The 18,432-nt window shown below is 37.7% G+C and overlaps 1 protein-coding gene across 4 annotated transcripts in view; it reads right to left on the bottom strand.

The window, feature by feature from the left end:
* CRPPA (CDP-L-ribitol pyrophosphorylase A) overlaps window positions 1-18,432 on the bottom strand; it is a 123,398-nt gene that overhangs the window by 78,175 nt on the left and 26,791 nt on the right. For all 4 annotated transcript variants that reach the window (XM_064444501.1, XM_064444503.1, XM_064444502.1 and 1 more), the window contains exon 4: window positions 4,145-4,249. In XM_064444501.1, the coding sequence (XP_064300571.1) occupies window positions 4,145-4,249 (105 nt within the window). The remainder of the gene's footprint in view (window positions 1-4,144; window positions 4,250-18,432) is intronic.

The following is an 18,432-nucleotide window of genomic DNA, read 5'->3' as shown; positions in this document are numbered from 1 at the left end:
TATCTGGATGGAATATCTTTTTGCCTCTTGTTGAAAAATAAGACTGGGGCCATTGGGAGCACATCAGTTCTTGGCACGTGAAATGTAATTTATCTCAGCATTGAACAGCCTTACAGAAAAATCCACAACAACATATTACAAATTACATTGTTATGACAGCTAAGGAAAGATAATTCTGCTTCTGAAAGGTGATTAGTAACAAACAACAACAGCTTCTAACCATTTCGCAGGCAAGCATCACTTGAGAGAATTAGCAGCCTTCTGCACTTCATCAAACTGCACAGACTGAGCACGAGTGTTCTTTAATGGTACTGCTCCAAGTGACCTGCCAAACACCCTGGTGCAGAGCGACCTGTACCAGGGTGCTATTCAAGCAGGAAGGAGCCATCTTCATCTGTAGCCTCTAATGTAACATGAGCGTGTGCTGCAGAAACAATTTACTATTTTGCAGGCCTCATCATTTTTATGCCTTTGGCTTTGAATGTCTTCACAAACCACAGAAGACACCAATGACTTTTAGCTACAAAATAAGACAGGGAATAGGATGTGAGAAGGTATAGGCACTATAACGACATGGCACCACCATTTCTGTGTATACTATATGTAGCACTGCCTGCAGCACAGTATCTGCACATAATGGGTGCTGTTGCTACTGTCACACACTGCACAATACTGTCAACACTGAGACTCTATAGTGGGTTAACTCTGGTGCCCACCAAAGCCACTCTTATCACTCCCCTCCTCAGCTGGACGGGGACAGAAAAGAGAACAAAAAAGCTCATGGGTCAAGATAAAGACAGGGAGAGATAATTTACCAACTACTGTCATGGACAAAACAGACTCAACTTGGGGAAATTAATTTTATTGCCAGTCAATATCAGAGTAGAGTAATGAGAAACAAAACTAGATCTTAAAACTCCTTCCCCCACCCCTCCCTTCTTCCCAGGCTCAACTTCACTCCTGATTTCTCTGCCTCCTCCTCACCAGCAGTGCAGGGGGACAGGGAATGGGGGTTGCAGCCAGTTCATCACACATTGTCTCTGCCACTGCTTCCTACTCAGGAGGAGGACTCCTCGCATTCTTCCCCTGCTCCAGTGTGGGGTCCCTCCCAGGGGAGAGTTCTCCATGAACTTCTCCAACGTGAGTCCTTCCCACAGGCTGCAGTTCTTCACAAACTGCTCCAGCGTGGGTCCCTTCCATGGCATGCAGTCTTTCAGGAACAGACTGCTCCAGCAAAGGTCCTCCATAGGGTCACAAGTGCTGCCAGCAAACCTGCTCCAGTGTGGGCTCCTCTCTCCACAGGTCCTGCCAGAAGCCTGCTCCAGCGTGGGCTTCCCACAGGGTCACAGCCTCCTTCAGGCATCCACCTGCTCCAGCATGGGGTCCTCCACAGGCTGCAGGTGGATATCAGTTCCACCGTTAACCTCCATGGGCTCCAGGGGCACAGCCTGCCTCACCATGGCCTTCACCACAGGCTGCAGTGGAATCTCTGCTCCGGTGCCTGGAGCACCTCCTCCCCCTCCTTCTTCATTGGCCTTGCCTTCTGCAGAGTTGTTTCATACATTCTCACTCCTTCAGCTGCTGTTGTCCAGGATCTTTTTTTCACCCTTTCTTAAGTATGTTATCCCAGAGGAGGTACCACCATGGCTGATGGGCTCAGCCTCGGCCAGCAGCAGGTCTGTCTTGGAGCCGGCTGGTATTAGCTCTATCAGACATAGGGGAAGCTCCTAGCAGCTTCTTAAAGAAGGCACCCCCAAACCTTGCCACGCAAACCCAACACAGACTCTTTCATCTGGTCCATAGTATTTTCAGCTTTTCTACATGAATCTCCTTCTCCCTGACATTCTCCAGTATGCCACCAGCCAAAAAGGTTCTGTCCAATATTCAAGCACCTAAGAAGAATTCAATCTTCACATGTTATCATTTTCCATGTGTTTACAGGCCTCTTTAAAGTCCAGTACTACTGCAATGGGTCCCACATGCTAGAAAGTTAACAGCATCAGAATTTTGTTTCACCAACAATGTTGGAGTGGCACTAACACTTCAACAATTCTCTCTTAAAACAGAGATGTGCACAAGCTCAAATCTGAGGTGTAACTGGGGGCTGGTTACTAATGCTGTTCTTCAGGAGCTAATAGTGGGGACAATACTGTCCAATATCTTTATTTATTACCTGGGAAAGGTGAAATGCCCTCAGCAACTAATAGATGACAACAAATGGGAAGTATTCAATGTGATCAGGGGTACAACACTCATTTAGAGAAATCCTGACAGGCTGGAGAAAGGGGCTGACGGAAACCTTGTGAAATATAACAAACAAATAGAGCATCCTGCATCTGTGACAGAATAACCCCGTGCAGCATTCCTTACTGATGCCAAAATATAGAAAACAGCTTTGCAGAAAAGGACTTCCTGGACATGCTGAGCATGAGTCAGCAGTGTGTAGCAGTGCAGAAAAGGAGTCCAACTGACTGGGCTGCATTAGTAAGAAAGTAGACTTCATTACAGGGAATACAGGGATTATTCCCCTGTATTCGGCACTTTTGAGAACACACCAGAGTACTGTTTCCAGTTTTGGGTTCCCCAGTGTAACTCAATAAGGAACAGAAGGAAGCCCAGCAGAGGGCTGCTAAGATGGTGTGAGAGAACTTGGCTTGTTCAGCCCAAAGAACAGAAGATGAAGGGTAGGAAAAGGTCATAATTAATGGCCATAGAGAAGAGTAAACTGGACTTTTCTTGCAGACCTTCCTGTTGGCCTTTCGTCCTTTCCCAGTGCAAGAGGCAGCAAGGGAAATGCTGATCAAATATTATAAAAAAAAGTGTCCTACATATACACTGGAATTGTTTTCCCCAGAGAGTCTATGAAATCTCCATTCTTGGAGATATTCAAAGGTCAAATGGATAAGGCCCTGCACAGCCTAACTAACCTGGCCCCACTTTCACCAAGGTGTCAGACCAGATGACATCTAGGTATTTCCTTCACCTTAATTATTCTGTCATTTTAGGTCAGAAGACTACATTTCATCTGCTGGGCATCAGTAGTATCTACCAATAGTAAAGAACTAAATGAACATTATAAGGAGCCAAATGAATGTTATGGGTGTATATTGTTATCCTTCATGTAAGTACAATGCTTTGCAACGAGAACAATAAAACCATCCAAAAAGTGATGTAATGCAAATACGCATGACATAATCCGGCCCTTAGAAGGCTGAATAGGAAAACAGACAATATACTGTTTCAGAAAGACTATGTCCCCAGAAAGATATTGAAAGAAGTTGCTGTATGCAACCAACACATAAGTAAATTTTGCTGCTAAATTGCACAGGAAATTTGCACTGCAGATTCAGGAAATTACCTTTCTGTGTAAGATTTACTGTCATATTATTAGAAACCATGTCCCATTAGAGGAAATTTACTGTCAAAGACAGATGGAGTGATTTGAGCTGCTTCCAGATCCTTCAATGTGGTAACGAATAAAATAAAAAAAAGGAAACTTAAAAATTGCACAGCACAACAGCTACTGAGAAAGAATCATGTCCCACTATCCAAAACAACAAAATGGGATACTTTTAAGCAGCAGGGATGTATCCTTTGGCACCTGTACATGCCCCTCTTTGTCAGTTGTCAAGAACCTACACACAATCAGAAAAAGCGATAGATGTTTAAATAATTTTAAAAGATTGTTTGAAGAGATCTTAAATGTTACAGTGATACTGAATGTAATGAACTGCTCTAAAAATTCAAATTGTTGTCAGCCAGGTATTTGGCATCAGAAAATAAATGATGTCCTCATAGGAAAAGTGGAGGAAAAGAGACAAAAGCTATAGAAATAGCAGGAGAAAGCTCCTGTCAAAAGAATGTACTTAGCTTCAGAGATTATGGATTTATAGTTTTACAGATTCTCAGGTTATTCAAGCACCTAGCCCGTTTTCCTGCTTCCAGATAAATACTATCTTCATTGATTATCTCCCAAGTCTTTCTACAACAATGAGCTCAAAAAAAGCTCATGATAATGCAAAAACAATTCTGAAATTTGGAAGAGAAAAGCCTAACTGAAAACATATCTAAATTTTTATGGTAATATGGAAATTTTATTAATTTTAAAAGAAATATAAAAAATAGAGATTATTATTGCCTTTACCTTCCAGAGGTCAGCCGTTCCTTCAACAAGTTTGGCATTTGTGTTACAGTATTTCAGAGCTAGATGCAAACATTCAGTTCCATAATCCAGGTCATAGTCTGTACACTGTAGTAATTTAAAAAAAGAATGAATATTCTTAGTTAGTCTTAAAGAAATCATACTTTTAAGCAGTAAGAGATTTTCTTTCATTAATTAAACCTTAAATCTCAACAGTCCTGTCCAGAATAATAAATGCTGTATTAGGTAGGTTCCAGACGGATCAGAAATAAAACCCTTACAAGAAACTTATGCCAAATTCTAGCTATCCAGCAAAGTGTTACAGAAGTAAATAAATACTTTATAACCACAAATTAATTCAATCAGGTGCTGCAAGTATCCTGCTACACCTTCATGTTGGCAACAAAATCAATGAGAAGTTACATGTATATAAAAATTTTTGACGCAGTTATCCGCACACAAAGTAGCAAAGTTTCATGCTGCTCTGTGAGCCTTCCAGATTAAAAAAAAAAAAAAAAACAAACAAACCACCACCACCCAAAAACCCCAAAAATACAGACCAAAAAAGTTTGTCCACTTTTTAGTCATCTAGAAGAGGCATTCTTCTCTCAACATACCCTTCCCAAGCAGTTTGGCTTTCTACAGTTAGTGATTATAAGAATCCCATTAATGGAAAACTGAGTAGGGAGCCGAATCTCTCGAGCCAAAACACAGGTAGGTACAAAAGCAGGAACTGGGACCTTATCAGACAGGACTACCTCAAGCTGAATTGGCCTGATTAAGATAAGAAAAGTTCTAGTCTATTTTCATATTGCTAAATTACTAGCCCATCGAGAAACATGAATTACATGTAATATGGAAGGATAATTTAAGAGAGGGTCTTTCATAAAAATGGATGTATTTGATAACACTACAGGCCAGCTAGCCCACTATCCAGTCTCTAGTAGAGGTTGACAGTGGATAGTCAAGGATAAATAACTAAGAACAAGGCAATCATATCTTCTAACTTTCCCAGAATAGCCCCTTGGCCTCCTATAAAGCTATTATCCTGGTTTAGGAAATCCCTAAATTAAGAAGTCCCTGAGGGATACATTGAATCAGAAGCAATGGCCTTAACAATCCTCAGTGAATTACAGGAGTCCTGAATTCACCCAATTACTTTTTGAATAGCAGCATCTTTTTAGCATCTGTATCAGGGAGCATCTGATTCATCACTCTTTTCATCACGTGCTAGTGTTCTGACTGAAAAGGGAGTGCAAAACCACCTTCTCAGCCTTTCAAAATGCTCCACCATATCTGTTCTCACATATTTCCACAGGTAAAGAGATCAACATCTACTCAGTCATTTCATGTGTGGAAGCTACTTCAAAACTTTGATCAACCCTTTTGCCCTCCTTTAATTTATCTACACTGACCTATCAATTTTATCATAACATCCTTGTACAAACCTTCTTAGTTAGCCCTCATCTTTACTACCTAGAAAAAAAATGGGTATCTCCACTTCCTGTTCCAAATTATTTATGAACAAAATGAACTGCACAGGTCTCAGCACAGATCTTTACAAAACACTACTGGTGATTTCTCGCTATGAAAACTGGTCATGCACTTTACCTTGTTTCTTAGCTTCTATCAAATAATCTAATCTGGTAAATCCTTACTCTTATCCCCAATCTATTCAGTTTCCTTAAAGAGCCTTTGGTAAAAGCTTAGGTGAACCATCTTATTATGCAAGTAGGCTGTTATCAGCTCAGCAACCTCAAGCAAGATGCTCTTAACTCCTTAAAGAACTACAGTTAGCTCTGCAATGCATAAGCTTTCCTTTACAAAAGCTGAATTAACCATTCCACTGTGTCAAATTCAACCATGCATCTACAAATTCATGTTTCAAATAAAATGTGACAGTCCAGATACTGTGTTCAGTAATTCACAGTCTCCTCCAGGATTCAAGAATTCAAAATTGTCAAGAATGCAAAAGTCTAAGTGGGTTAAAGAAGATCCAAATGACAGTGCTGCAATACAACTTGCCTTTTTTTATATATAATTTTCTCAAGAAGATTAATAAAAAAGATTAAGAAAATTTTTAGTTTCTATTCTTGTTTTATAATGCATCAGTGAAATTCAAGAATTCATCAGCATTATACATTGAATTGTATTACTAATACACACAGATGACTTAGAAAAATCAGTTATCACTTTTTATATTATTTAAATTAGTAATTTTTGTCATTTTAGTTTGTCAGGCAGGACTGCAATCAAAAAGAAGATCCTTTTACACAGCCCCCTTACAAAGAAAAGTAATTTAAGTGTTACACTTCTCTACAGAAGTTTTTAAGTGTGTTGAGTAACAAAACAGAGACAAGCAGATACAGTAACTTAAAAAGAAAGACTTCTTTGTGAAAGTCCTATTTTCTTTAGTATTCTGAAAGGGAGGAATATTGTTAAACTAAGCAGAAATTATTTACATTCTTTAAATATTCAAAATGCAAAAAAGGTCAACAGAAAATACAAAGGAATAGGGAACTCTAGCTCCAAAATGTGTAAAATGAAGTGATCTCTTGAGTAAAGAGGTCCAGAGATAAATTGCCAGCAAAACCAAAAATGGCCTAGGAACTTTCAATTCCATTTATTACCAAACTGTTTCCTTCTTTTGTTTTGTTCTTAAGGAAAATTTTCTGGTAGAATGCAAACTATTTCCTACTAAACAGACCCCACATAGTTTTCTTTTGCCTTAGAATGGAAGATAAAATTTCAGAAAAATTTATCTGTGAAAGAATTTACTTAGAATTAAAATTAAGTTACATTTTTAAATATATTGGTAATGAATGATATTAGGACAAGACTAAGCAATTCCAACTTTTTAGCAAGGTATTAATTACAGATAATTAGTAGGGAGTGGAGAAGTTCCATAAACGGGTTAAAGCATCTTGAGGGTATTGCTGGCTTCAAGGGATGAAACATGACACAAAGCAAAGTACTAATTAAAACCATATTTCACTAACACTTGTACACCATGACATTTACCACTCTAATTATCTGTAATTGTTTAAACCTAAACATATTGTCAGTGTACTCTTCTGCAAGTCTGATACACTGATGTCAGAGGAGAACAATGAAATGGAAGTATCAGCTCAAGACCAGCTTAGTTTATATATTATCTATATACTAAACAATGAAGCACAAGTCAAATTTTAAATCCGTATTTAAAGTGCAGAATTTGAAAGCTTCTATATCGCTCTAAGAAATTCAGTTAACAAATTGAGCATTATAAAGGAGTGCCTATAATAAAAAGTTGTAGAATATCTATGAGGAAAATTCTTACTGACCCAGGCATGCAAACATTCTCACCCTGTCTTCTGTATGTATTGCATTGTACACCTAGAACCAATTTACATTACAACAATCCATTTAAAACTCTATTTCTCAAGTCTCTTTTTGACTGAGAGCCTTTTTAACATAAAGTTTGACAGAGTACAGTTAACTGAACTTGACATGCACACATAGCTTTGTGAAACAATAGACATAGTTTAAGTTTCATACCACAGATTTGAAATGGTGGAAACAGCTGGAACTATTGGCATGAAACATATCCACAGAAGAAAGAAAATAGATTAGTTTAGCTCTTTAAATGACACAGAAGTAAATATGTTATTTAAAAATGCTTTTAAACTGTTGAATATTCAAAGGCATTCTAATAGGTAGTTTTGGGGACTGACTTTTTGTGGGTGGTTTTTTGTTTGTTTTCCAAGAGTGAATGCTTGACTAAAGTGTTATGGGTGGAGTGAGATCCAGATTTTAGCATTGCACCAATTCTTCCTCCCCTGCCCCCTAGATCAGTCTGAAAATATTTTGATAAATGATATTACTTCCTAAAATGCAAGCTATACTGTTGTTGCTTAGCTGTGAACATGGAACAAGGGGTTAGAGAAAAGAGCAGCTACGCAGCCTGTATCTCTCCGGTACTTACTAATAGTCCATAAGCCAACTTGTTTCCAATATAAGACTTTGAACAAGTAAAATTATAAAGAAGCAGTATTTAACCTTAACAATTGACTTTATTGTTAACATGCACTATTTTACTGTATATTTACACTGATAAAAGATTTTGAATGGATGTATGGGAACTGGTAACCATACAGCAGAACAAACATAAATGCAAGCAAAATTTTCATTACAGCACTGTTGTTTTCTTATTTTTTCATCATTCCTTAGTTTTATAATAAGGAAACAAAATCAATATTCTTTATGTATTAACTGAAAGAAAATCTTCAGATTTGCTCCTTTACACAGGCACCTTTAAAGCCTGTATTGAACCAGTCTTTTACACTTCTGTAGACATCGGCTGTGTCATCCTTAGTACTTTTTCCATTGTCAGCAGCAAGTGGCTCCATTTTACTTTTCCATGTAAATCCATTCTCTATCAGAATGCTTCCAATTAAAATGCATAACTAATAAACAATAGCAGAGCTTTATGATTTTTCCAGATCCTTGCAAACCAAGTTTCCACTGCTGAAGTGCCAGAGTACATCATGAACATTCATCATCAGCAACATTTTACTAAGTGAAAAAAGGAGACACAAGCTCTTGCTGAACATGAATTGGCTTATTTGTATCGTATTTTATAAAGAATTTTTTTTGCCACGTTCATTACCATGGAAACCAAAAAATGCTGAATCCAACAGTGGATTTGCAGCAAGCACTCAGCCTACGGCAATACACCACAGCTAAATGAGAAATAACAGAAGCAGAAAACAGAAGGAGGAAACACGTGAATGAGAAAACAGTGAGATTAATGTGAGTTCAGATAAACTAATCTCTGAAACAATTTCTACTGTAGTTAATTATTAAAACTGCTGTGACATACATCTAGATGCAGTAGTGCTTCACAGTGAAGAGAATAAAGATACAGCAATTTACTCTGTAACAGAATTAAGCACGCCTGTTTTTCTACAGATCTGTATCTATATCCTGATGCCTTTCACTGCACTAACTGCAAGTGCCCTCTCTCTACACGCCATGATTTCCCTGCACTCTACCATCAGATCCCCTGAATACTTCCTGACTGCCCACTGAAATATTTTGGTACTTAAGTTGCTTCTGAGTCCACTAAATACACATTAAAGAACTTACGCATTGGTTGGTTCCAAGATCCCATGCACTAAAAAGTGCATGACGAGGAAAAACAGAAAATGACAGCTGAACTCATATTTCCGCCAGAGCTGAAGGCCTATGAGCCTGAAGGATCTGAGGCTCCAGCCTCCTCTCAGTGAAGGCATTCATTTGGGCTTCTCTGCTCCTCACACTCGCTGATTTTTCAAAGAACTAGATAGGGACTTAACATCACCGAAATCTCTATGCCCCTGTCAATTTTGATTGAAATCATGACCTTAAGGATTTTTTCCAACCTAAATGATCCTATGACATTGAACAAAGTGTGTAATTAAAGGTTTAAAATAATATTAACACAAGGGTTAAAAATAAGTAAAGCTTTTAAGTGTCTTTTTAATAGTAAAAGTTACAAATGAAAGATTAATTTTGCTTCTTCCCTTTCTGGAATAAATGTACTGGGTCAATGAACGCAGTCCACACTGCCATCGCCAGCAACCATATTCTATACTTCTGCTATAGGCATATGAGCTCCCAAGTCAGCTATGCATTTTCTTCCTATTAGTCTTCTCTGAAAGCAGTTTATAATCTCTGTGTATGCTGAGGCTGACAATTACTGTTCACTGTACACAACTTGCTGCTAAGCAGTAGCAGTCCCATAGGCAAGAATGCAGAGCACAAACACACAGTGTGGGCAACGTGAAATTTGCTTTCCCTGTCTCTGTTTAGAGTTTTAGCTACTAGCCAAGGTTGGGGATAACTTTGCTCTTTTTTTTTTTCTTTAAACACAAATTTGCTTGAAAAACTCACTGTCACAATATGTAAAAGCAGAAGCTCAGTGGGATTCAGAAATGCATATGGATGCAGCGAACAAATTTTTATATCAAAGTTTGCATTTCTGAGCAAAAATTTAAATCACTGTGTAAGATCTAGGAACAATGTTTTTATACGGATATTTCTGTATATTTTGAACAGGTTCCTTCATCTTTCTTCTATGCAACAAATCACACATGACTCTGACCAAAAGACAGAATCTAGGACTAATGGGCTAGATGGAAAAACCCTTGTTTTCAGTGTACCACTCTATCAAAACCGCTAAGAATAAATGTCATTCACTTTGATTCAGATTAATCAAGGAATCACTACAACAAAAACACTGAAGTAAGGTAACTAGACAATTAGAAAATATAACTGTTTTACTGACTGTCATTTGCTAGCACTGACCTCAAAATGAAACAGAAGCTGAAGTATAATCACAAGACTAGATCCTAGCCCCAGCATCCTTAAGTGGGACTCTGGATAAAAGAAACAGAAAGATCAAGTTTTAAAATTCTTTTGAGAAAGCATAAGAGCTATATTTTCTGTTCTTAAATTCATGCATTAAGATACTTGCAGATACCCTACAGGATTATTAGGATAGTGTTTGTAACATTGCCTCAAGTTGCGCCGATGAGGTTTAGACTGGATATTAGGAAAAATTTCTTCACCAAAAGGGCTGTCAAGCATTGGAACAGGCTGCCCAGGGAAGTGGTTGAGTCACAATCCCTGGAGGTATTTAAAAGATGTTTGGATGTGGTGCTTAGGGACATGGTTTAGTGGTAGACTTGGCAGTGCTAGGTTAACAGTTGGACTTAGTGATCTTAAAGGTCTCTTTCAACCTAAGTGATTCTATGATTAAAACCTAATCTAAGTCTTAGTCTTATTCTGGCTGCTACTGCTTCTGTCTCTGCAAAAGGAGAAGTCCAAACAAACCAATCATCCTGTAAAGGAAGTACATGTGCTTGACTTTACACCAAAAACATAAAACCACTAACACTATCATTTTGAATATCCCTAGTTCTGTTTGAAAATTAGACAGAGCGCCCTAACCCCTACGTACCCAGAGTAATTCATAATTCAGTCCTTTCAGAGAATGAGGTCTGCTATGTTCTCCTAGACAAATCATGACCAACCTGTAGAGAGAGGGGGAAAAAGTGCAGCTTTGCTATTAAGGAATAAAAATTTAATCAAGAACAACTGGAGGTGCTTTACGAAGGAAAGAAAGGTACTGGTAGGCACAAATAAGAAACGTCACAGCTTGTGTCTACATTACCAATTTAGTGGGCAGGAAAGGTTCTTTTTGGTGCGGGTCTTTCCTGCATCCCTACTCAGAATCATACAAAATGCACTTGACTGTGCTGCTGGAGAGCTCAAATTCCTTTCCCTTCTGGTGGAATCCAGGTGAAAGTCATGCAATGGCACCTGCTAAAGCACATCATTTGCAGTGTGGACACAGGTGCCCTAGCAGCCAGGACTCAGCATGCATTGTGGCCACATGACCGGCAGCTGGGATGAATATCACTGCCGGTAAAGTCCCGGTTTTTAAAAAAGTCGTATTTTAGTTACCACGTCAAGAAGAAACAAGAAAATGTTAGTATATGCTATGTGGCAACAGCAGTAGTCAAAATACTCCATTAGGATTTATTGTTTACACTTTTAAAAATTATCTTGTAAATTGGAAAAATATTTGGAAGAGAGTTATATGGACAAGACTAAGATAAAAAAAATCTTGTCCCAACATAGAAAACTAAAGATTTTTTAGGTTATTCTAAGAAAATGTAAAGAAGTGATTGTTCACATTTTCCCAGTAAAGAGATGTCTAAATATATCAAGTTCTAAAATTAAGCAACCAACAGAGAATTTAATCAGGCTTAGAAGCAGAGGTGAGCCAAATTCAGGCCAAGTTAAAATGAATGTTCTATTTTTAGGGGTTTTTTTAACAGATAAGATTATTCACTCTTGGAACAATTTACTTAAGAGAATCACCTCTTGATATTATGCAAGATCATAAATGCTCCTTTTCCTTGCCTTTCGATACACTAAACTGTCAGTAGCTAAGAGATTAAAAGCTTTCGCATCACTACCTTGTTTTCTTCCTTGCTGTCTCAAGACAAGCAGCAGATGATAATTTAGATGGGTGGTCTCCCATATGCTGGATACAGTGATTCTTGCTTCGTATTCAGCATTTTTTGAGCCTGTGCCAAACGGGTGATTCTTGTGGATACAGTACACTTACCAGGGTAAATCCAGTAACACAATACTCATAATCCACTCTGTCTTCCAATGTGAATAATTGCAGTGCATTTCCCTAACATACACCCTTCAAATTATATCTCAAGACAAAATGCCTTTTCACTGCTACAGAGATGCCAGACTTCACCCAGGGCGCGGCAGCTTTGCTCCACTGCACCAAACAGTTCCAATAGCTAATATGTGAACTCAAAGTGCTTTAAGATCCTACAGGATGAGGAGTGCCATAAAATGGAAGTAATTATCCCATTAGCAAAAAAACTTTTTTTTTTTCTTTTGCAAGGCATTAGAATTTCTCCAAACATTCTTGTGGCAGAAATTAATTAGGGCAAGGTGGGGATTCATACAATATCCTGGCTCTACCATTGCGCCAGACAACTAATCAAGTACAGAGCTATCTAAACTAGCATAGTTTTCTCAACAGACCACCAAACTAGCTTCAGGTTTTGAGTAAATGAAAGCATTACTGACAAAATGCATTTAGTATATTTATCCTGAAAAGAATTCTGTAGAAATGGGTAGCTTTTAAGAATAGAGAAATGGCAAAAAATATTTACTCCTCTAAATCTCAGGACAACGCTGCTAGGGTAAAAAGATGCCAGATGAAGTAACTGTAAAATCTCTTTGGAAAACACCTCAGAACTACAACCTGAAGACTGTACAAATTAGGATATTCATTTAGGTGTTGTTGACAACCCTCTATTTAAGCAACAGTCTGTGTGCATCAGCCTGAAGATGAATGGAGAAAGGTAAATCAAAATCCCTCCGCAAAACTGCATTATTAAAAAATTAGCTCCCTTGCAATTTTGCATCAAAACCAAAAAATAACCCATTTTCAGCACAAATGAGGTAGAGAACTCAGGTTCTACTGAATTTCCAAATAAGTTTTTAAATGGGACTAACACCAGAGATAAAATCCAAGCTGAAATGGATGACAACAATGAAAGGGTGCTGTTAATAAAGTAAAAACCTATCATGTAAGGTGAAATGAGATACTAGGTTTTCTTTCAACCTTTAGGAGCTACATGGATTTCCTTGTCAAACAATCAAATCTAAAATCCTAATAACCCATGGACAAATCAGCAGAAAGGCTTCCTTTGTTAGGTTATTTCATATGCTTAGATTGCACACTGAAAAACTCACAGATATTCCCCATCTTAATACTAGTATACAGCTAATTAAAATCTATGTTGTTATACCATCAAAGAAATTGGCGTAGGAATTTCAACTGAAATAATCCATGCTACTTTACTATTCAGCCAAGTAGGTTGACTTGGACCAACTAAGTAAGTAGTTATACTAAAACCATAATTACCTATTACATTTCACAGGCAGCTAGAAGTTCGCTGTCTTCAGGACTCCATACAAAGAAAAGCATTGGCATGTAGTACTGTCCTCATACAAATCATACAAGTAGGAAATTACTATTGTTTTAGCTAGGTCTTGCCTAATTCATGAATCACTTCTTGATTCAGTATTTCAGAATACAGTTCACAAGACGGTAGAAAACCTATAGACACAAACTGGAAAGGAGAATTTGGAAAAACAACAACATTACGTGGCATATGTTTAGAAGACCTGAACATATAACTACAAAATACAAAAGCAACGTGGGTGACCAAAGCTGGGGATGGTGGAAAGGAAGTGGATCTCCATACATACACAGAGAGCACGTAGAAACAGCAAATACACCTGAGGAAGAATGAGGTAAACTGATCGTCCTTACAACATAATACACTTAATAAAAGATGTCTGAAACTTTTTTAAAGATGAAGGCCAAGAAACAAGACATTACAGCTTATGATAAGATCTATATATCTTACCTACTTTTTGTCATATGTTAAAAACAATGGTGATCTCTTTTTCAGTGTTTTTACGTTACAAAAGCAAACAGCTCTGGCCCATATCACCAATTCATGATTGAATAGCATGAGGCAAAAAAAAATTTTCTCCAAGTAAATGTTTACAGGAGGTAAATATTAAGCTGTTCAGCCTTGCCACAACTTAGATGTCTTGGCATACACAAAGTTTCATATTTGGTGAATATTAAAAAAAAAAAGTTGAGGTGCCTTGAAGATTCAGATATCTTTACTCGTAGGAGGGAGGTGAGCAGTGGTTTTTCTTGGTAGGATTCCAGCATTAGACTTAAATGTCCAAATTCAGCCTCACTTACATTTTGATCCTTCAGTCCTTTTTCTGAATCTGACCCTTGCTCCCAAGTTGCCAAGGTTTTAGTCAACAATTTGTCCGCTACTGTTCATTTAATCGCCTGTTGCTCCTGGCAATGTTAATTTGACAGACACTGATTTCTTTAACAAAGAATGAACCCACAGGAAAATCCCCAAATCAGTCTAGACGTTTTGCCTCGAAGGACTTGTCTGACCTATGCCAAAATATTACTAAGCTGCTACAGCTGACTCCACTTCCCTGCTACAGAGGATACTAAAATGCTTCACACATGTTTGAAGAAGAATCCCAATAATGTTGTGCCCTTTCAGAAAGCACTTTAGAAGTTTACAAAATCCACATGGAATACACTCCCTATTATTTACATACAGAAAAGACAATACTTTGAGCAAATACTTCTACAATGGATGGACCTAACAATAACCAACTTCCTTTCTTACTCTGGCAAAATCTTCCCTGAACATTCTCAGGGGTTTTTTAGGCGAGAACAATTCTGGGATTTCCTTTTCTTCTACTGCGGGCCAGGTTGGACAGTTTGCAGAATATCTCTTCTCATCTCAACCCCATCTGGAGACATTTTGTAATGACTTTTTGGGGGGAGCGGAAGAACATCTGCCTCCCAGAATTTAGCATCAAAGTATTTGCATGATTCTCCCTGACACACTATTATTTTGTATCTTGTCATTACTATGCTTATATATAGCAGCTCTCTCCCATGCAGGCATATGCTGTAAGGTCCCATAAGTAAATGTGATTGCTTGTTATCCAAAAAAGTGGGTAATGTTGGCTATGAACAGATGTGTTAATTCAGTGTAGTCCCAAAAGTACTAATCTCTACATAGTTTCTACACAGATTAAATAAAAACCCTAATGTCAGTCTGTTCAATGTGGATATCTGTAAGGAGGTTATAGACAGACATGCATCAGAGAAACATCTCTGAACATGTTGAAGCTCATCCCCCTTCAGTGAATATTCCTGCTTCCTGTTCCTATCTTTATTTTTTAATTTCAGCTTCATTGTTCTGATTAGCTAAATAGAACTTCCATAGTAGACAAAAGGTCTACTATCAACAGATGATTAAACTAACTACATATGCAATACAAACACACACAAAAAAAATGGTGTAGTAAATTTTCCCAGGTACAGAAGATCTTGAGGCTAATTGTAAAACAATGTATCAAAGATTACCAGAAAAAAACTGTGTATAGAAATTATTTTTTAAAATTAAGATTGTTATACACCTATCACTATCTTTAAATAGTGATCAGACTTTGCCATGCCATCCACATGCGAAGGATTCCTGCAGAATGGCCTTTTAGCACATCCCACCCTTCAGCTGTGTGTAGCTCTTCCTCTTACAAGGTCCTCTAGCTTCACCAGACTGGTCACATTGGTGAGCAATTCTATTGTATCCCCAGCATTCACGCTGACAGCTCTCTAACCATCACATCATCTTCCTAAGCTTTTTGTTTACATCTCTGACACAGAAGCTAGTCAGGGTGTTCTACACACCACTCCTCTTCTGCTTCCATTTTCAGTTCTTTCTCTGCCAGGTCAGGAAAGCCAAAGCTTTTTAATTGTTCCTCCTACCTTCCTTACTTGAGCAGATAAATTTCAAATACACAATGCTTTAAGTTTGGGTATTTCCACCTTTGTGTATTGTGGTTGTGTTACTTTGTACACTAATGTGACATGACACAACAAGATGCTTTGTGTTAAAGACAAAAGATATCTGAGATCTCTGTGCATTTCACAATATGTCAGAAACAGGTATTAAAGAAATCAGTCTCAGCCTACTCTGATTAAAGGAAAAACCTGGTCTACCTGACTTCCTGATACTCTAATTCCTTAAAAGATACTGCTCCAGGGGGACACTTGACTTCTAGTAAGTGAAGTCTTCCTCCCACCCTCCTCCTCCCAGGCTTACCGGATCATACTTCGCATTTGTTCCTATTTAATTTAAAAAGCTGGATAGAAACATGAAACTACCTTAAGCAAAAATGAACAAGTCTAGTCTGAGGAATTTATCCTTTATTTGCTATCTTTGGAAAGGGTGGATTTTCAATTAACACTTAAACTTTTCTGATTTCCCTTAGGGCTGAGAATAATAGAAAAGAAACGTGTTTCCAAAGATCAGGAATTTAATTCTTATTAACCTAAAAAAAAAAAAAAATTTCTAACTGGCTGGTTTTGTCCCAGGAAGGCTAGAACTGAAGTAAATCACAGGTTCTGAATTCTTACAACTTTTCCACAGCTTCTACTAGTTATTAGAGATTTGCGCTTTTGACTTTAAAAAGTTTGTCTACTACTAGTATTTACTGAAGGTTAGTGATATGGTTCATTACACTGTGCATGAAACAAGAACTCACAAATTAGGACATACCAGAACTAAGAGCACTGATGCAACGTTACATTTATCCACATATTTATATGGCCTTTTACCCAACATCCTAAGGAAAACCACTGGCTAATTTAAAGCCTCCTGCCTGTGAGATACCACCATTATAAATACAGTCCTTTCTCCCCTTGCAGTTGTTCGCATCTGTCACTTGTCCACCTTGTGTCAAGCATGCATCATACAAATAAAAACTAAAACTTTTATAAATTTTATAAATTTAACAAATTGAAGGGCATGAAAGCAGTGCTGTACTTCATAAGAATATGAGGTGAGGAGGCACATATATAATGAGTGACACAGTAACACTCACCGGCACGTGTAAAGTGGCCTATATAATTCACCCATTTCCCACCTCAGGACCATCCCAATGTCAAATTCCAAAGCCCTGCTACAAAGTGGAGGCATCAGAACACTTCACTGAAATATAAGTAAACAGCTGTTGTCCCATGCTTCATAAAAGTCTGAGATTATTTTAAAGGAAATATTTTCATAAATCTATACTATTGTTTCAGTATGCTTAAAAAAATTGTTCAAAATTAACCATCAGAAGACCCAGCAGCGTCCAGTATCTCACCAACATTTTTTTGATTGCTCTTCCCATTTCAGATTTATTTACTTCTCCAGGGATTAAAAACAAACAGACAAACCCAAGCTACTTTGCAGGAAGAAGCCCTTGGCGACCTTATAATAGCTGAGTAGAAAGATGAAGTAATTTCCCCATCAGGATCAAGAAACATTATGGAATTGAGAGAGGAGGACCGTCCCAAAGAACAGAAGATTTCAATTTAATACACCTAGCAAAAGGAGATGTGACTAGTGGTAACAAGAAACCCTTTTGAAAACAATATAATGCATACCTTCTTGCACAACCTAATTCTCTCACACAACACGAGCAAAAATGAGAAACACAATGGAAATTTATTTCATAGCATACTTCAGAGGTAATGGATGGAATACTTAACCCCATTTCTGAGTAACTGACCAAACAGACTATAATTTGGTGTCACTTCCACTCCAACATTTTTTCTTTTTTTGACAAAGTGGTTGCAATAAGGAAAACCCAAAGCCAGAAAGACCACATTTAAAAGTACTTGTTTTTAACCTTTGAAAAGACCTGTTAAAGGGCATTTAAATAGCAGATATGCAAGTTTACTTAATGAGCTTTCAAAGTCATTACCAAAACAACAGAGTGCATGTCATTTCTGAGCAACAAAACTTAAAATGTTTCAACAGCACTACAATAAAGCTGAGAAGTTAATAGTTACGATGTCAGAAATCTTGACATTGTCACAGTTAAATCAGAAAACAACATATATCTGAACAAAGATACTCTGTTTGGAATATGTATGTTCTAGGTGACAAAGAAGAGGTAAGAGTGAAAACTACATTGAGATCCAGCACACAAAAATTAGATGTATCACTATGAAATGCATGCAAACAACTTGGCTGAACGTCCTCAAAATCTGTGCTGGATTTTTGGCACCAAATGTAAAGGGAATTCAGTGTAGTATACATATATTTTAAGATATTATT

Source organism: Phalacrocorax carbo, chromosome 2 (assembly GCF_963921805.1).
Source record: "Phalacrocorax carbo chromosome 2, bPhaCar2.1, whole genome shotgun sequence".
Classification (NCBI taxonomy): domain Eukaryota; kingdom Metazoa; phylum Chordata; class Aves; order Suliformes; family Phalacrocoracidae; genus Phalacrocorax; species Phalacrocorax carbo.
This window is presented reverse-complemented; position numbering and strand designations above follow the sequence as displayed.